This window comes from Chiloscyllium plagiosum, chromosome 17, assembly GCF_004010195.1.
Source record: "Chiloscyllium plagiosum isolate BGI_BamShark_2017 chromosome 17, ASM401019v2, whole genome shotgun sequence".
Classification (NCBI taxonomy): domain Eukaryota; kingdom Metazoa; phylum Chordata; class Chondrichthyes; order Orectolobiformes; family Hemiscylliidae; genus Chiloscyllium; species Chiloscyllium plagiosum.
This window is the reverse complement of record NC_057726.1, coordinates 61,893,083-61,914,312: the sequence shown is the minus strand read 5'-3', so window position 1 is coordinate 61,914,312 and position 21,230 is coordinate 61,893,083. Positions and strand designations below refer to the sequence as shown.

The following is a 21,230-nucleotide window of genomic DNA, read 5'->3' as shown; positions in this document are numbered from 1 at the left end:
AACCAGATTCTGGATTAGTGGTGCTGGAAGAACACAGCAATTCAGGCAGCACCTGAATTGCTGTGCTCTTCCAGCACCACTAATCCAACAATCTACCTAACTCCACCTTAAAAATACCCAATGGCCCTGCTTTAATTACTTTTTGAGGCCAAGATTATAAAAGTTGCAGAACCAAACCCCCGCCGCCCAAAGAAAAATAAATGATCTTCAATCAAGTGAGCCTCACTCTTCCGAAGTCCTGTGGATACAAGCCCAGCCTGCCCAACATAACCTCAAAAGACAACATGGTCATTGAAGGCATCAATCTAGTGAATCTCCTCTGAACCACTTCAAGTGCATTTATATTTTTACACCCCTACATCCTTATATAAAGAGATCAAAACTACCTATTGTGTTTAAAACGTGGTCTCACAAATGCCCTGTGTAACTGAAGCATAAATTCTTATTTTAGGAGTTATATTTTTAAGGATAGCATTCCATTGGCTTAATTACCTGCTATACCTGTGCACTAACATTTTTGACTGGTATTAGAGCACCGAGATCCCTCCCCACCTTGGAATTCACCAGTCATTCTCCATTTAAATAGTACTCAGCTTTTTTTTTATTCTACCTACCAAAGTGAACAACTTCACATTTTTCCACATTATATTTCTTCTGTCAGATTGTTGGCCACTCAATCAATCCACGAATACCTGATTGAAAGTTCCTTATATCTTCTTCATGACATACTTTTCTGACTATCTTTATGTAACATGCAAACATAACTAGAAGACCTTCCCTTCCCTCATCCAAGTCATTGATATGAACTATAAAAAGAGGAAGTACCAGCATAAACTGCTACAGAACCCCAAACATCACATCCAACTATTCAGAAAAAGATGCATGAAAGCATTCCCTACTTTCCACTTGCCAGCCAGCTAATCTTCTATCCATGTTAGCCATCTATGTGTTATGGCATGGTGGTGAACCCTTTTATTAATTAAACCAAACACCTAGAAAAATCTCACCTCACCTCGTAATCTGTTAAAATACGAGTCAGAAAACTCATTCTTTAACTCTAAAAGTGAACATTAATCAATAACTATTCACAATTCTTCGTCCCCTTTCTCTTAACTGTTTATTATCTACCTCCAACTCTACAACAATATACTGTTCTAATGCAAACATGTTAAAATTACATCGACTTAATTTCAAAACCATACTGCAGCTGTCATCCAAAGTGTCTGTCTTCTTCCGGCTGAATATCTCTCTGGGTCAGCTTCTTTCGTTTTACTGTGAAGATGTTTCATGTGAAATGTAACTTTGGTAAAGAGTGTTTCAGTCTTTTGGGTCTCTCTCTCTCTCTCTCCCTCTCTCTCAATGGCAGTTACTCTGTCTGATTTTCAAACTGCCTGCTTTTGTTATACCTGAAAATGTGTTGCTGGAAAAGCGCAGCAGGTCAGGCAGCATCCAAGAAACAGGAGAATTGACGTTTCGGGCATAAACCCTTCTTCAGTCCTCACATTCTCCTCCTGCTTTTGTTATACCCCTAACATTGGATTGTATCATGGTTTGATGTTAGCAAAACAATAAATTCAAACTCAATTGGTTTTAGTATCATGAGCATAATTTAAGCTGTTTGGTTAAATTCAATTTTTTGTCAAAACAGCAACAAGCTCAAGTATCCATTTCACAGCCAAATGTTACATATATTAAATTTTCCATCATCAGTACTCGTCAGGTCTCAGTTCAGAATTGCATTCACTCACTGTTCAAGGTATAGTACACACCTTCAACTTCATCACAGATGTAATCACTATACAATTTATTCCTACTTTACACAACAATCTTTTTATGTGGCACATTGTCAAACTTCTTCTGGAAATCAAACTACAGAACATCAGTAGGTAGATTTTTTTTATCCACAGTAATGTTGCTTGTTCAAAGAACTACAATAACTTAATTAAACATAATCACATTTTACACAATATCCTGTGTTTTCCTAAATTCCAAGCTATTATATCTTTGATGAAGTACACTTAACACATGCCCCCATGATGGATGTCAAGCTGCCTGGCCTACAGTTTTGAGTTCTCTGCCTCTCTCCCTTCTTGAGGATAGAAGCTTTGTTTGCTACTTTCCAATCTGATGAAATTTTCCAGAATCTTGAGAATTCTAAAAAAATCACACAATCATGCCAATTTCCACATTAGCTGCTGCTTTTCATACGCTAGGGTGAAATTCAAGGCCTTATGAACCAACAGCTCTAACAGTTTTTTTTCTGCACTGCTTCCTCTGTGATTGTAATTTTACCAAGTTCCCCTCTTCTCTTCACCTTCTGATGAAGAGCCATTACTGCAATACTTTCTACATCCTCTATTGTGAAGTTAGAAGTAAGGTATTTGTTAATTTTGATTGCCATTTCTTTATTATCAACTTTTAACTCCCAATTCTCATTCTCTGGAGGACATATGCTTCACTGACTTTCCTTTCCTTTATCAACATCTGTAGGAGCTCTTGCTTGTATTTTCTACAGTCTGGGTAAATACAAATTCAGACGTGCAAAATGGACTGTCAATTTCCTCCCACCCATTTTAGGTTATCACATAATTCCCAAATTACCCAAAGTGGGGGTGAATATGTGGTTGAATTCCACAGAAGGAGAAATGATTAAAGACTGAAATTGCATATACTGTCTATGAATGGTGGATTCAAACTCTGTATCCTAGATATGGATGAGGCATTTATTCTCGAACCTCTTGGTGAACGGACACAGAAAATACACAGAATGAGTCTGGCTGAAGAACAGGCATTAAGTTAGATTTGTGTTCATTGTACTTTCCCATGCATGGGTTTTTGTTTTCAAAAATTAATACACTAACAATCATTACAGAAAAATGTGAACACTCAATCAAGATGTTTGCCTAATTATCAAAACTGATCAGAGATAAGGGTATTATCAATTTGTAGAGATTAATTCATTGAAGAAAAGTAATGTTTAGTGAGTTAACAAATACAGTTAAAAACAGTAATTTTATAACTTTGCAACTCTCTGGATTATCTCATAAACTCACTTGTGAACATATGCTGCCCAAAATAATATAGGTGTTCTCCAAAGAGAACCTACAGTTGTTATAAAATATAGTTCGCATTACTTCTCCAATCATCAAGGACACTTAGGATCCCTCTCCTTCTTACGGTGCTTCTTGCTTTTTGGTGCAATTTCATTAATATTTGGTCCTGCACTTGGGTTCACAGCTGGCATTGGAGTATTACTTTTTCTTAATCCTTGTTCTTTGCCTTTGGGATTCATTGGTATTGGCTCAGAGCATCGAACACATTGCCTTGTTCGCATATTGTCTTTAGGAGCTGTAAGAAAAACAATATTAAATAAATAGAGCTTTATTAGTGGAACACATTTGATGTGCTGAAAACTTTATTACCTGGGATGGTATTGGACAATGTTGGCCAAGATGTGATGTTTGTTTTGTCAAATTAATGAATGGACCCATTTTCTAAAAATAAGTCATCATAGTTATACAGTAACTTTCACAATATTCCAAAATACTCCACATCCTATGAATTACTTTTGGGAATGCTGTCACCATTGGTAGCTTACACACAGTCAATTTGCCAACACATTTGCCTATTGAACCAGCAATAAGATGGTAATTGATTAATCTTCTGCAACATTACTTCATTTTGATATACTGCAGCATTATCTTTCACGGCAAAGGGTAATTCCCGTAATTATGACTTTATAACAAATTTCTTTTTACATGTTGTATCACCGTTAATTAGAAAGATTCTGGGTGCTAATCAAGACTGAAATGTTATTGTGAGCAAGTGCTGCAATGTCTTGTGTACCATCATTGGGTCATGTGTTTAAAAACAAAAGCTCTATCTACTCTGTAATATGCATGTAAAAGATCCCAAAACACAATTTCAAGAGAAGAGATGCTTATACTTGGCATATTACAAAACAGAAAATGTAGCCAATGCATAGCTTCAAACAAAAGCAAAACACTATGGACGCTGGTAAACCTGAAGTGTAAACAAAATGTGCTGAAGAAACTCAAAAGATCTGGTAGCATCTGTGGAGAGAAAAACAGAGTTAATGTTTTAAGTCTGACATGACTGGCATCAGAACTTCTGAAGAGTCATACTGGGATTAAAGCATTTAACTTTTTCTCTCCCCACAGAAGCTGTCAGACCTGCTGAGTTTCAACAGCATTTTGTTTTTATGCATAGTTATGAATGCATACATTAACCTACAAACCATATAGCAATATGTTTAATCTGCCGAAGGAAGGAACATTTCCATTTTAACAGATGTAACATTCAGACTTGGACTAGTAAGTGGCAAGTAATAGTCAGATTACACAAATGCCAATCAATGACTATCTCCAATAATGTAGAGGTGCCAGTGTTGGACTGGAATGGACAAGGTCAGTAATCACAAGACACCAGTTATGATACAACAGGTTTATTTGAAATCACAAGCTTTTGGAGTGCTGCCCCTTCATAAAGTGAAGTCTCCACCTGACAAAGAAGCAGCACTGTGAAAACTTGTAATTTCAAATTAATCTGTTGGACTATAATGTGATGTTGTGTGACTTCTGATCATTTTCAATAAGACAGCATCTAACCATCCCCCTTTGAAATACAAAGGCATTAGCATTAGATAATGTCCTGCTACCAACAATCTAAAAGTTAATATTGACCAGAAATTGAGTTGCACCATTCATGTAAATACTGTAGTTAGAAGAGCAGGTCAGAGGCTTAGAAGTCTGCAGGAAGGAGCTCCTCTCCTAACTCCCCAAAGCCTGTCTCACTGCCTGTGTATCACAATTCAGGAAAGTGATAGAATATTATCTACTTATTTGAATGTGGGTTGCCACATTGTCACTCATGAAACGTACCACAATCCAGGACAAATAAGCCAGTTCATTAGCCCAGTCACCAAACTGAACCTTCACTCCCCGTATCATCAATAATGTGTGCACCATAAACTGGAAACAGCAGTGTGTACAATATGAAGATACGTTCAGCAACTCAACAGCACCATCCAAACCTGCAACTTTTACAATCAATAAGGACAAGGTAAAATATCTTTAAGAACATTACCTGGAAGTATCCCTCCACAACATCCTGTCTTGGAATTATATCATTGTTCCTTCACTGTTACTAGATCAAGATCCTGGAACTCCGTTCTAAAAAGCAGTAGTATGCCTATATATAATAGACTGCAGCAGTTCAAAAATGTAGTATGCTACCAGTTTATCATGAGCAAAAAGGGACGGGCCTCAAATGCTGGCCTTATTAGTCATGTTACATCCATGAAAAAATAAAAAGCTAACATCTACATGAAAAGAACCAATTATTTAAAAACCTCATCTACGCTACTAAAGTATCTTTTAAGCATTAAAATTTCTCCAAACATGAATCAAGGACATGGTGGCCAATATCCTTAAAGTTCCCCATACAGCTGCTATTATTACATAATGGGACAAACCTGTATAGTGATATCTGGCTTGGCTATCCATTCAAGGGTCTCCAGAAATGCCAGATAGTAAACAGAACTTAGTGAGCGGGCTGATGTAATGTGTTCCATGGTTCAGAATGCATGGCCACAACCAACACTTCAGGACATTATTCAAAATGCAGCCATCAATTAGAAGGACTGTCGATGCACAATGCAGATTTGCTCATGCCATATGTGGGAGATGAAGGGTACCTTTGCGTGATCATCTACACATGGTCTCCCTGTGTTTGCAGGTTCTTTTGGAGTTTGCCAGCTAATGTCATCACTCAAACCTTTGATTCCCTCATTGATTTAAAATCTGTCTCTCATTCCCTTGAATATACTTAATGACCAACTCTAAACAGTCCTCTGCACTAGACTAAAACTAAAAATCAGACTAGATTAATTATAATTAATTAATCTATGATTAATTGAGACATTTTGAGCTATGAGCCAATGTTAAATGGAGCAATGGATATTTTTGATTCAACAGATTTTGACTGAAAAATGAATTAACAGCTGAAATAAATCATCTGTAATTTCAAACAAACCTATGGCATACAGTTTCCAATTTTACTCACTCATAGGATTTTTATTTCATAAACTGAAGGAATGCAAAATAGAATTTAAGAATTATATTGTGACCGAAGACAGAACACTTTATAAATTGGTGAAAGAAACTTACACATTAAGACTTGGTGTAGGATACAACTAATGTTGGGGTCAGTAAAAGTGAATCAATCCAGTTTAAGGAAGTAGCAATTAGTCAATGTGAAGCTTGACTGTCAAGTGCTTCTGTTTTTTAAGAGGAAGCAAAGACTAATCAGAGGTAGTGAGTTCCACCAGTTTCAGTTATTAGAATGAATCAGTTAACAACTAAGGAAATGTTTCGAGTGTGTATTTCAACAAAATGATGTTTAACGAAGGGGTTTTAGTGTGAATGTTCACTTATCTGGAAATTAGGTAAAACATAGATGCAAATTCAGTAGGTAAATAACTACTGGAGTACCTTATAAGGACAGTCAAATCAGTAAAGATAGAAAACGGTTGGAGACAAGAGGGAGAAAACAATACCCTAAGAGATAGAACTGTATGCTTAGACTGAAAGGAGCCTATTTTAAAATAGCAACAGGATTGAATCCAAGATAATATTTACAATAAGGAATTGCTCAAGATAGCATACATATTCAGTCTGAAATTGGATGTAACCTTCTTGAATGCAACATTTTGTGCTGAAGTCTTAAAGATTCAGTGAATAATGAAGATGAATACAGTAATTCAGTGCTTGAAGGTTGAATCAACAAACAAGAGGCTAGAGTTGGTTTAATTGCAAGCAACATAAGTAAACCAGTTTTCTGAAGAATGAAGAACCAATTTTTTAAATTGCACTGGAAGTCCTGTCATGAATTCATCTGCATAATTATTTACAAGAAATTGTGGAGTCAAACAGGTGGAAAAGGCTGGTAATGGTGGGAGAGGAAAATATATGTAACTTAGACGGAAAAAAAGAATTAAGGACAATGTCACTATCGGCAACAAATATTTTAAAAAGTTCAAAAGCAGTTTCAAACACTTAGAATTCTTTGGTAAGACTTTGAGCAAAAGGATTAAAAACTGTTTGAAAAATAACTGGAAAGGGAACCCTAGGTGTAGCATGAGGTTGCAGACAGATGGTGGGGATACAAACACCCACCCCTTCATTACAACAATGTTCAGTATCTCAAGCCTGTTGCACCATTCAGAAAAATCAAGGTTAATCTGACTAAGATTTTGAACTACATTTCTTGATTACAAATCATTATCCTCCACACTCCTGACGACCATGGACACTAACCTTTGACTGCCTCATAGATCAAACATCTGTCTCCCTCAATCTTAAAAATCAATGATCCAACTTCCACAACTCCCTAAGCAAAGAATTCCAAAGATTAGACAACCGTCTGACAGATAATCAAAACTTACTTAATCTCCATCTGAAGTGGGAGATCCATTACTCATAAAACTGCATCCCTTGTTCTTGATTCTCCTGTGGGGTAATATCCTTTCAACATCTACTTTGTAAGCTTCCCTCAGAATCGTGCATGATTTATTAACATTTCATTCTTCTAAAATTTCATTCTTCTAAAATCCAGTGACGAAGGTTCAACCTGTTCAACATTCTATCATAAAACAACACTTCAATACCAAGATTAAAGCACAAAAATATTCTCTCTACTTCATCTATTGCAAATATATCCTGTGTTGCGGCTGTTCATAATTAAAGTTAACAAGATGGCAGCCTAGGGCGTTTTAACTAATACAAGATGGCCAAAAGTGGTTGACAGTTGCACACTGCAGATATTTACAGCGAGACTTGTGGCTTCCATACAGGGCCATTGGATAAGATAAGGAAATACCTCAGTGAGAGAAGACAGGGAAATATCATCAGTCTGGCATCCCTGAGAGAGGTACAGATGAAAACCTTTTTAGCAAACTGATATAAAAGTTCCACTTAACATAGAGTAGAAGAGGGTAACTGAACCCAAAGAGTTAAAAGTTGTTCAGGTAGTTGTAAATTACACAAAGTACATTGACACATATATATTCGTACAATAATTGTAGTGGTTTTAGTTTTACTACATCAGACATTGGAGGATTTAATTAGATTTCTGTAAACAGGCAGTTCTAAGCACACAAGCATTTTTGACATGAAAACATCCTTGAAAAATCTAGGTAAGAGATGTCCAGTAACAACCAGCCCGAAGTTTGTAGTTTAGCAAGAATCAAAAACAAAGCATAATCCCAAAATAATCTAGACTGTTTGGATAATTGTCATTACATATTAAACATATGAGTAGTGTGAAATTGGAAGTGTAAACCTGCAAGCATCCATGTAGAGATTTAATTGAATTCTTCTGAGTAGCCAAAGAAAGGCAGTAAAAAGAGGCTCCTTCATTAGCAGGGAAGATGGAGCAACAAATGGTATAAACAAACAAACTCAGATAACAAAAGAGGTTATAAAATGGAAACTGAACAATTGTAGCTTCACAGCTTTGCATGCAGAATTCTGTGAAAGTAAATGAATTTCATCTTATCAGTGGAGTTTGAATATGTGCTAGTTGGTGGTGAAACATTTGTGAAAGGAATTTGAAATAAAGATGGTGAGGGAAGAGGGCTTGGGGACCCACCCAAGAATGAAACTTCTGCCTTGAACCAACTCGCAACTGCAAAATAGAAAAGTTCTGTCGGTTTGATGTCCCCAATTTGTTGGTCTTGTTAAAGAACAACATTAGGTGTAACTAAGTAACTTTATATATAAAACTAACTTTATATTGAAACTGCAATGATAATTTTCATTATAATTGGTAGAAATTAGTATCTTTTATAATGACAGCAGTAAAAAGAATAGATTGCATAGCAGAATCCAAAAGGTCCTTCATGATAAGTTATTGTTAATTAATGTGATAGAGCTGGGAAGTACCTGAGAATGAGTGTGGTTATCAGTATATTGGAATTTAGTTAAATACAGCATCCATTGTAAGGACTACAGATCAAGATGTCTGGTAACATCGGAAATCATGGTAAGACTTAGGGCTGTCTGTAGAGATGTCCATGATTGATTGTGTGTTTACAGAATTTGATGTATAAACAGGGGGGTTGGGGAGAAGTGGGGGGGGGGGGTTGTGGGTAGTGGGGGGCACATGGCTGACAGTGATATTACTCTTACTACCCACAGAACATCCTACTCCAACAACCAGCTGAAGTAATGAAGCCAAATTGTACAAGTGTCTCACTAGTGCTCTGCACTGCTACATCAAGGCTGCCCTATTTTTCTACTCCACACCACTTGTGACAAGATCTAAATTCTATTTGCCTTTCTAATTATCTGTCATATCCATGTATTAACTATTTTTGATTTGTAGACACAAAAACTCAGATCCCTGTGTACCACAAACATTCTGAAGCTTCTCTCCATGGAAATAATATTCTGCTTTACAATGGCTGCCTAACTTGTGGTGATGTTGCATGCATTTTTAGGAGATGACTGCCCTCTACATTACATTATCATCTTTCCATAGACCAGCATTGTAAGCAGGTTGTTAAAGCCATCCAGCCTAGCATTAGGACACAACTGACTGTTACTATCCCTGCACATGTGTTTTAGATAAAATCTATTTGTAAGTAATGGCAGAAATCTGCACCTACCTTTCTGTTGGTCAAAACCTTAAACTGTGTCGCATAGTCTTTATTTAGTATGGGTTGTGAATCTTGGAAACTTTTTTCCCCAAAGAGTTGGGGAAGCTATATCATTAAAAACATGTAAGGCTGCGATAGATAGATTTTTGATCTCTCAGGGAATCAAGCAATAAGGCAAGCTGTCAGAAAGATACAGTTCAAGGCCAAGATCATCCATGGTTCTACTGAACAGCAGAGCAGGCTCAACAAGCCCGATGGCCTATATCTGCCACTAGTTCTTGTGTTATTAACTGAAGGGCTGCAGTTTGCCAGATCCTCCAACCCTGCCCTCACTTTAAAAATTGCAATGCAGTCTAGTCGCAGTGTAACGTTGACCGGTCATTCGTGTATACCATTTTCAAAGCACCATTTTCTCCAGCTGAAGTTGCCCCACAGGCACCTGAAAATCTAACCCTTTGAGTTGTATTATATCCATGTGGCAGAACTTTACTCTGCCTTTAAATGTGGTCATCTAACCTGGATGTCCTTGGTGCTTACAACAATGTTGTGATCACTCAGCCCACTCTCCCATTTGATCAAATCCTTTTGTAAGCTTAGAAAATCTTCTTCGCTGTCGACAACGACACCAATTTTGGTGTTGTCCACAATCATGTCTTCTAAATTCTCATGCAAATCATTTATATGAATGACAAACAAAAGGGAACCCAAAACCGATCCCTATGGAACACTACCGGTGACAGTCCTCCTAAAAACAACTTTCTGCCACTACTGTCTGTCTCCTGCCATTAAGCCAATTATGTATCCAACTGGCAAGCTCACCCCAAATCCTATGTGAGCTAACTTTGCTTGTTAGTCTACCATGTGGGACCTGGTTGAAGGCTTTACTAATGTCTTCGTAATCAACATCTACTACTTTGCCCTCATCAATCTTTTTGGTAACTTTCTCTAAAAGCTTATTCAAAGTTTGTAAGAGACGATTTTCCTCACTTCGAACCATACTGATTGTCCTGAATCAACATTTGCCTCTTTAAATGTCCATAAATCCTATCTTTTAAAATGACCTCTAACAGCTTACCCACAACTCAAATCTATAGTCCCCCAGTTTCTCCTTACAACCCCTCTTAAACTAAGGTACAACATTAGCCACCCTCCAGTCATTAAGCACCTTACCCATAGTTATAGGTGCTGCAAATATTTCTGCAAAGTGTCTCGCAAGTTCCTCCCTTACTTCTCACAATATTTTGGGATACATTAGACGAGGTCTTGGAAATTTATCACCTTTATATCCTCTAAGACCTCCAGACATTTCTCTTCAGTTCTATGAACTGTTTCTCAAAACATTGAAATTTAATGCTCTATATTCTCTAGTTTCCATTTCTTTCTCCACAATAAAACCTTTGAACTTATTGTCATTTGTGTATTTTCATTACTCATTAATATTAAATCTAGAAGTTACAGTTGTAATATAACTAAATGACTGCCTTACCTTTACGTTTACAGCATTTACAACAAATGACGAGTACAATAATAATTAGAAGCAGTGAAAATATTGCTATACAGATGTAGATCCACCAAGGAAAATAATTGCTGAAACTAGAACCTGCAAGAAACACACAAATCTTTTTTAAAAATTAATTTTAGAAGAAAAACAACAGTTTATTACTTAATTCTAAGATGCTAGGTTATTCTGATGGCAATATACAGATGATATTGAGAACTAGCTGCCTGCACAGTAACAGCACAGCCGGCTTCACATCCAAAGTTTCAATGTGGACCATAACAGCACTTCAAACATATAAAGTTACTCCTGAAGTACCTCAGGTGTGGGTTTGAACATTTGAATCCAGGTTGTGGTTGGTGCAGGCCAAGTCTGTCCACAGTTTGGTTCAGAACAGCAATAGATTGATTATATCAATTACGCAATCCATAAGAATAAAAGTGAAAAGTTGTTTTAATAATGGTGCTCTTCTAAAGATGGCGTAAGAATTTTACACACTGTATCTTATCCATGCCATATTTGACTTGGATATATTTGATGCTCAAACAAAGAAAATGTCCTTCTCCAGAGCATTTATCTTTGTTCAGCTACAATAAAATATCCCCAAATATGAAAAATGCAAAAATAATGATCCTGCTGGAAAACTGCATTTACTGCAATGTAGCAAAAAAATTTAGAATTTGTTTGTAAACACTTTTACTCCTACTTCCAAAAAAATTGTAAGGATGTCTGTGCAGAACACAAGTATAACTTCAGTAGAAGTTCTGAACAGAATAGATCTTGAAAATTTGATTTGTCACTTGAAATGTAACTAGAGTGTGCTTCAGTCCAACAATACATTTTCTTAACACAGGCTAGAATAGTCAAATATTGACTCATTAATTATTTAAATGGAAAATGCATGATCAATTTGGATTCTTGATAAACTTTATATCCTTGATATATTCTTGATAATTCTTGATAATCTTTTTTTCCATCTATCTTACTTCATGAAAGAACTTACATTTTTATACAGTATCTGTTGCAACCTTGGGATTTTGACTGTGCTTTACAACCAGTTAAGAACATTTAAACATGCAGCCAGTTTGTGTACAGCAACGAGCATAGTGGACAACTAAGCTCAGGCTAATAATATAGAAATAGGAATTTAAATTCCACCACAGCTCTTGAGAATTTACTTTCAATTAATTAAATGTAAAATCAAAAAAAGCAATGTGTAACTGCTGGATTGTCATGAAACCCCTACTGGTTCACCAATGTCTTTCAGAAAAGGAAATTTTCTGTCCTTTCCCAGTCTGGCCAATACATAGACCTAGATTAATGTAGCTTATTCTTCTCCTTCTCGGTAATTTGAAATAAATATTGTGAGTGATATCCACGTACTGTGAATGAACAGCATAGTGAGACTTTGGTTCATTGTGTTCACCTCTCCATTTGTAATTTGATCACATTTATTATCAGATCTGCCTAGACTGCAGACCTATCAGCTTTACATCAGTAGTCAGGGAAATGTAGAATCATAAATAAAAATTATCTGTTTGATCACAGTCAGCATGGACAAATTTGTTGATTTTTTTTGAGGATCTTAGAAGCAAAATTGGTAAAGGGGAGTCAATATTTGTAGTACATTAGGATTTTCAGAAGACTGTTGGTAAGGTCCCACACAGGCATTAACTTAGAAGAATTAAAGCACATGGTAAAGAAGGTAATGCGTTGTCATGGATTTAAGATTATTTTCTGTGTTAGTCAGTGTAGAAAGAAGTGGGTTATCAAGGTTTGTATAAAGATGTGTAGCTCGGGTGCCCATTGTCATAGTTATGGGTATGTTTGTCGAGCTGGGAATTTAATTTGCAGATATCTTGTCCCCATTCTAGGTGACATCCTCAGTGCTTTCAAGCCTCCTGTGAAGTGCTGCTCTACTGTGTCACAGTAAATAAATCAATAAATCCGCTGTCAATAAATCCACTGAAGGTTAACATGCAAATAAGCTTGTAGGAAGGCAAAAAGAACATTAGTCTTTATTGCAAGAGGATTTGTGCAGTAGGGTAGTCAATCTTTGCTTTAATTATGTAAGAATGTAGTTCAAATTAGGGATGAGTACTAAATGCTGATCCAGCTAGTAACACCCTCATCCCATGAATTAATTAATTATAAACAAACCACATCTGAAGTACCATGTGCAGCTTTGGTCTCCTTTTTTTAAGAATTAGACTTAGAATCCCTACGATGTGGAAACAGGCCCTTCGTCCTCACAACTCCACACCAACACTCTGAAGAGTAACCCACCCAGACCTATTCCCCTACCCTATATTTACCCCTCACTAATGCACTTAACCTACACATCCCTGAACATTCTGGCAATTTAGCATGGCCAATTCACCTAACGCACACATCTTTGTGATGGTGGCAGGAAACCGGAGCACTTAGAGGAAACCCACGCAGACACAGGGAGAATTTGCAAACTCCACACAGACAGTCGCCCAAGGCTGAAATCGAACCTGGGTCCCTGGCACTGTGAGGCAACAGTGCTAACCACTGAGCTACCGTGCCACTCCTTATCTCAGCAAAGATAATATTTCCAAAGTGGGAATACAAACAAGGGTCACCAGACTTGTTCCCAGGATAGCTGAACTGTCTTATGAAGAGAGATTGGGCAAACTGGGCATATATTCCACAGAGTTTCACATAAGGACAGGTGATATAATTGAAACCTACAAAATACTTAAAAAGATAGTCAGGGTAGAGAAGGATAAAATGATTCTCCTGGCTGGGGAGTCTAGAATCAGGAGGCACAATTTAAAAATAAGGGGGAATGCCACTTGGCTGTGAGATGAAGATAAACTTTATTTTACTCAGAAGTTGATTATCCATGGAATTCTCTGTCAAGGAGGGTTGTGGAAGCTTGGTCTTTGAGTACATAGAGAGTGATAAATTTCTGATTACCCATAGAGAGTTATGGAGATGGGGTAGGGAGCTGATTAGGAAAGTTAGTATGCATCTTGTTCAGGTTGGACAAACAAACTTGTTGGTCTTTTTGATGTATTATCTTCACTTTAAATAACCAGAATTACATCAAATGTTGGTAAGATCATAATAAAGGAGTGGATCAAATGTTCTAGACGTCAGAAGGAGGAATATAATAGAATAGAGGCCATGGGTTTAGTTTGTAATGGGGCCGCATATGTATGGTGCTGCATGTATGAATAGCAGTACATTATTACATTGCTTTTTGTCATTTATGTAAATGATTTGGATGCGAGGACAAGAGGTACAGTTAGTAAGTTTGTGAATGACACCAAAATTGGAGGTGTAGTGGACAGCAAAGAGGGTTACCTCAGATTACAACAGGATCTGGACCAGATGGGCCAAAGGGCTGAGAAGTGGAAGATGGAATTTAATTCAGATAAATGCAAGGTGCTGCATTTTGGGAAAGCAAATCTTAGCAGGACTTATACACTTAATGGTAAGGTCCTAGGGAGTGTTGCTGAACAAAGAGACCTTGGAGTGCAGGTTCATAGCTCCTTGAAAGTGGAGTCACAGGTAGATAGGATAGTGAAGAAGGTGTTTGGCATGTTTTCTTTTATTGGTCAGAGTAATGATTACAGGAGTTGGGAGGTCATGTTACGGCTGTACAGGACATTGGTTAGGCCACTGTTGGAATATTGCTTGCAATTCTGGTCTCTTTCCTATCAGAAAGATGTTGTGAAACTTGAAAGGGTTCAGAAAAGATTTACAAGGATGTTGCCAGGGTTGGAAGATTTGAGCTACAGGGAGAGGCTGAACAGGCTGGGGATGTTTTCCCTGGAGCGTCGGAGGCTGAGGGGTGACCTTATAGAGGTTTACAAAATTATGAGGGGCATGGATAGGATAAATAGACAAAATCTTTTCCCTGGGGTTGGGGAGTCCAGAACTAGAGGGCATAGGTTTAGGGTGAGAGGGGAAAGATATAAAAGAGACCTAAGGGGCAACTTTTTCATGCAGAGGGTGGTACGTGTATGGAATGAGCTGCCAGAGGATGTGGTGGAGGCTGGAACAATTGCAACATTTAAGAGGCAGTTGGATGGGTAGATGAATAGGAAGGGTTTGGAGGGATATGGGCCAGGTGCTGGCAGGTGGGACTAGATTGGGCTGGGATATCTGGTCGGCATGGACAGGTTGGACCGAAGGGTCTGTTTCCATTTTGTATATCTCTCTGACTCTATGAAATGTCCCAACAATGTCCCAAGGGAATCTTTGAAATGATGAAGTGCCTTTTGAAATGATCTGAGGGTACTCTCCCCAAAATGCATTTTTGTAATCAATAAACTGCTGTTTAATTTACATTGCAGTTCACTTTTGATGATTCTACAACAGAGATATAGTGAGTAAAATTAAGCTTTAAAATGGGTGGAAAAACATATCAGTGAGGGCAGTAGTTGTAGTTGACACACTAGCTCATCAGGCTCAATCAATTCCACCAAATATTTCAAAATCAGCAGCCCTGCACTCACTGCCTTTCAGACATTTATGGTGAAAATGCTTCCTACCAAATGCAGCAAAACCACAACATACTCAATTTCACAACTAAAGAGGCATTGTTCTTACCTGGAATGCTAACAGTGTAATTGACCCAAGTTGGATTCTTGAGGGTAGAGTGTGATACCTCACAGACATAAACAGTTCCAGAATGAGCCGGCTGTGTTTCTACCAAATAACTGGTAGCTTCAAATAATCCTTCAGCATTCTTTTCTGCAGATGTCTTTGTTCCACGTACAACATTTTGACCATCTTTACGCCAGGCAAGCGTGTAATCGTGGGGATAGAACCCAGACGTTTTACATATACACGTTAGAGTGCCAGTTGCAGAAAACTTCGGAATAATTTTCAGAGGATGCGGAGAAGCTATAGAACAATAAAAAAAAAGGCTTCTTAATTTCCAAGTTAGAGCGTATATAGTGTACATTTCCTTGGGCACTGTTTAACATCAGTGTAGTTGTTCTTTATCTAACAATTGCTTCATAGAATCTGCTGTTTTGGATATGATTGTGAATTACTTTTCAGAGCCTGGGTGTTGCAAAAATTCTGACAGAACATTAAATAGAAACTTGGGGTATTTGCATCACACTGCAGTGTAATACGAATGCGTACAAAAACGTGGATTATACAAGAATGTACTGAGCGAATATTTATTTGCTGGTTCAATCTTTGGTCTGCATTGGATTAATTTGTGCCACTTTGTAGGATTATAATTGGCCAGTGTTCAAGTCCTGCCTTCTCCAGAGTAATGTCATGACATCTCTGAACAGGTTGATTACAAATATCTCTGAGACTAAGTAGGGAAAGTTAAATGAGTCATGTTTCAAATGACTATCCAATGGTGCCTGTGAAAATGTTCACAGAGAATATCCACTCATAATATAATTGAATTTATTTGAAGTGTTTTGTGAAAACCATTGTTCAGGCTAACTGACAGGTTACTTTAGCACAATTATTTCTTAACTGAAAAGGGAGAATGATAATCACAATGTTAGCTGTTTGCATGGAGTATATAATTTAATTTGTTTCAATTTGTAGAAACAAAAGCATTGCAGGCCTGACAGGGGAGGGTAGTGAGAATTTCTATTGCAGAGAGCTGGCACTGACATCAAAGATGAATGGCCATTATTCTGTAACCATTGTATTATTCTATTTTATATTGCTGAATTTTCTGGGATTAAAAAAACGAATAATTCTAGCATTTTCCCCCTGGAATATGTTTCAACAAAAATAATCATTACTAATTTCAAAATCTGGCATATATTACTGTAGAAAAGATCCCAATAGAAAAGCCAACATGGCATGCTACAGTACAGGAACAGCTCATTTAGGCAAACTAGAACATGTGCACATTTGTATTTCTTTTTAGTTGTTTGTTGAATGTAAGCATTGCTGGCTGGCCATCTTTTAGTGGCTGTCCTTAGTTGTCTTTGAGAAGGTGGCGATGAGCTGCCTTCTTGAACCATTGCAGTCCGTGAGGTGTAAGTGGGCCTATAATTTCAGAGAAAGAATTTCAGATTTTGCCCTACTGGCAGAGAAGGAACAGTGATATATTTCCAATCCTGGATGGTGGTTGGCTTAGGTAGAAACTTGCAAGTAGAATTGTTCCATTGCCTTTGCAGATAGTGGTGCAAATGCTACAGAAGGATGTTTGGCAAATTTATGCAGTGCATCTTGAACATATTATAGAGTGAGCATTGTGTGGAATCTCTTGTGGATGTGGTGCCACTCATGCAGGTTGTTTTGCCCTGGATGGTATCAAGTTTCTAGAGTGTGGTTGGAATTGCACTCATTGAGGTAGGTGGGGAGTATTCCATCACAGGTCTGACTTTCAAAAGGCAGGGGATGAATTATTCTTTGCAGAATTCCTAGACTCTGACCTGCTCACTAAACTAGGGATAAATAACCTGAAAGCATGATGAAAGATGGAATTTGAATTTGAAATTTCGAATTTTTTTTAGTGGACACTGATGTGGGACTCTTTGATGTTAGCATTGGGCGCCCAAATTGGAAGATTTCCATCCTGTTCCATTAACCTAAATGAATCAACTGGACAACAGGCTATTCTTAATGCAATATTGTGAAATGAGACAGTTAAATAATAAATTTGCAACAAAGAAACCTTCAGAAAAGAGCGACCATAAAGTGATCAATTTTATCTTGATGAAAGTTAAATCCAAAATGAATCTTAAGCTAAACTACATAGGTTGGAGGATAAGGTGGCTAATGTCAATTTTGGAAGCTACACTAAATGTTATAACACTGGAAATGTAAGATTGATTCAGTACAGCTTCAACACGAGCATTACAGCCCTAGTTCAAGTATAGACAAAAAAGCTGAATTCCAGAGTTGAAGTGAGAATGATTGCTCTTTACAACAAGGCCATATTAGACTCAGTAAAAACTGAAAAAACTGTGGATGCTGTAAATAAGAGACAAAATGGAAATTGCTAGAAAAGATCAGCAAGTCTGGTAGCATCTGTGGAGAGAAATCAAAGTTAACATTTTGCGTCAAGTGACCCTTCCTCAGAACATGAACAGAACAATCTGATGAAGCGTCACTCGACTTGAAACATTAATTGTGATTTCTCTCCACAGATGCTATCAGATCTGCTAAGCTTTTCCAGCAATTTCTGCTTTTGGTCCATGTTAGACTCAGTTTGGCATCACGGAACCCTAACAATATGCAAATCAAAGGGACTTGGTGGAAAAGTTGCCACTAGTTGGAGTTAGACCTAACATAAAAGAAGATGGTTCTGCTTGTTGAAAATTAGTCATCTCAGCTCCAGGTCACACTGCACGAGTTGCTCAGGGGAGCCATATAAATGCAGTGGCTGTGCATACTACACCAAGTAACTCACTTCCTCACTCCTCAAAGTTTGCCCACTATCGACAAGGCACAAGTCAGGAGTGTGGTTAAATACATCTCATAATCCTGAATGACTTCAGCACCAACAACACTCAAGAGTTTTGACACCATTCAAAACCAAGCACTCCTCTTGATTGGCACAACATTCACAAATATTCACTCGCCCATAACAAATGCTCAGTAGAGTAAATGTGTACCATCTACCGGATGCACTGCAACAACTCACCAAAAGTCCTTAGATAGCACCTTCTAAACCTGTGACCACTACCATCTAAAAGGACAATTGCAGCAATACTTGGGAACAAGACTACCTGCAAATGCCACTCCAAACCATTCACCATCCATTGGTGAAATATATTGCACTTCCTACAGTGTTGCTGGATTAAAATCATGAAACCCCCTCCCACTGGCATTTTGGGTATACTCATGCCAATGGACTGCCATGGTCCATGAAGGCAACTCACCACCACCTTCTCAAGGGATGGGCAGTAAATGCTGGCCCAGCATTAAAATGAGCAGCAGACATGAAAGTTGGAAAGATATTATAAGGATATAAAGAGACCCCAGAAATTGATTCGGTCAAAGAATCCCAGCATACTTGCTAGATACATTTAAAAAAAAAGAGATTGAGAATGCTTCCGTAGGAAGTTGTTAGAAAGAGGTGTTACTTCTTGCATTTTCTGCTTGAAGACAGGTCTGATACACAGCAGTATGACTTCCATCATGAATATGACAAGAAGGGTGATTCTGAATCCTGTCTAGACATAATTTCAATTGACACAAAGCTATTGGCATCAGACAGATCAATAGCCAACTGAACCAACCATTCCACAAAGAGGCCAAGTTGCTGTGGCAACATACACAGAACTATGGTGGAGGTTCCAGGTTTCTCTCCTTCACATGGATGTGTGATCTGACAGCTGAACAGGGATCTCTCTTGCTGTTACTGCGTCTCATTGGCATGTGCTGAAAGGATGTACAAGTTGATGCTCATACACTTAGCTATGCACTTTGCTTGCCATCAAGACATGGAGTGCAAATTGAACCAGAAGAATCTGGCCCAGAGGCAAGGAAGCTGCCATTGCACCACAAGACTTCTAGAAAGGAATCAGAAAATGTAAATGTAGACCTACTGGAAGCAGAAACAAATGGAAGTATAATGTGGAATGAGGAAATGACAGAGGCATTAAACAGATACAATGCATATTTCTCCACAGCATCAGCCAAAAATAAAGCTGCAAAAATGGGCAACCAAATGTCTTGTAAAAATTAGGAAATGAAAAGAAATCGATATAAGTACAAAATCTATTGGACTAAGAGATCATTAATCCCCTGTTCCTGAAAATCTGCATCAGACAGTTTTAAAAGAGATAGCAGCACAGATCATAGATGCATTACTTTTTTCTTTCAGAATTCTTAAATTAAATATAATTCACAGGAATCAGTAGGCAGTTGACATAAACTTGATTACTTAAGAAAGAGGCAAGGGATAAAACAAAGGGGCTAAGGGCCAAATAATTGAATATTCATAGGTAAAATGCTAGATGCTATTATTAGAGGCAGGGTAATAGACCTCTTAGAAAATCATATGATTCAGCATAGTTGACATAGAATGACAGGGAATGGCTTCTGTTAAGATCTTTTTGAGGATATAACCAGGAAGATTGTTCTAGTTGTTGGTTGGTTTTTGTTTTGAGATTTCCAAGATGTACTCAATAAAGGTGGTATGCAGGTTATTAAACTAACTTAATACTTATAAGATTTGATGTCATATATGAGCATAGATTGAGAATTGAATGACGGAAAGAAAACATATTAGGAAAAAGGGTAGCAAAGTGGCTCAGTTTTTAGCAGTGCTGCCTCACGGTGCCAGGGACCCAGGTTCAATTCCAAAGTTGGGTGACTGTCTGTGTCTAGTTTGCACATTCGCCGTGTCTGTGTGGGTTTCTGTTGGACACTCTGATTTCCTCCCACAGGCCAATGATGTGCAGCTTGGGTGTTTTGGCCAGGCTAAGTTGCCCATAGTGTTCAGGAATGTGTAGATTAGATACATTAGCCATAGGAAATGCAAGGTTATAGGGTTGAGAGATGCGTCTGTGTGCAATGTTCTTAGGAGGATCGGTGTGGACATGTTGGGCTGAATGATCTGTTTCCACACTGTAGGGATTCTATGATTTTTAGTTTGGCAAGCTGTAGCAAAGAGGGTTCCACAAGGATCAAAACTTGATCCTTAGCTATTAAGGATGTGTATTAGTTATTTAGATGAGGGGATTGAATATAAAGTGTCCAAGTTTGATGATGATAAAAAGGCTAGATGGGGAATTGAGCAGGGAAGAGAACACAATAAAGTTGCAAGAGAAAAGATGGACAAGTTAGGTGAGTGAGCAAGAACATAGAAAGACAATGGGCAGTATAAAGTTATTCCCATGGTAGTTATTCCTCTAGCCTGAAGTTTTGTGTGTAGTTTTGGACTTTTTAATTAAATAAGGACACTAAGGTTTACAACAGAAGAAGGGAATTGTCCTTTGAAGACACTGAGTAGACTCATCCTTTACTGCCCAGAATTGGGAAGACTGAGAGTTGATCGAATTGAAACGTGCAAAATATTTTAAGGTAGAAAGCGTACATCCCCGCTGATGTGTCTGAAAAAAAAAGGTCAGCCACTTTCCT

The 21,230-nt window shown here is 37.8% G+C and overlaps 1 protein-coding gene across 4 annotated transcripts in view; it reads right to left on the bottom strand.

The window, feature by feature from the left end:
• Positions 1 to 1,444: 1,444 nt before the first annotated feature.
• LOC122558567 (immunoglobulin lambda-1 light chain-like) overlaps positions 1,445 to 21,230 on the bottom strand; it is a 30,463-nt gene continuing 10,677 nt past the window's right edge. For 3 of the 4 annotated variants that reach the window (XM_043707307.1, XM_043707308.1, XM_043707309.1), the window contains 3 exons: positions 15,762 to 16,058; positions 11,166 to 11,279; positions 1,445 to 3,348 (listed from right to left, as the gene is read on the bottom strand). In XM_043707307.1, the coding sequence (XP_043563242.1) occupies positions 3,146 to 3,348; positions 11,166 to 11,279; positions 15,762 to 16,058 (614 nt within the window). In that variant the 3' untranslated portion in view covers positions 1,445 to 3,145. The remainder of the gene's footprint in view (positions 3,349 to 11,165; positions 11,280 to 15,761; positions 16,059 to 21,230) is intronic. The other variant, XM_043707311.1, reaches the window with a different exon arrangement.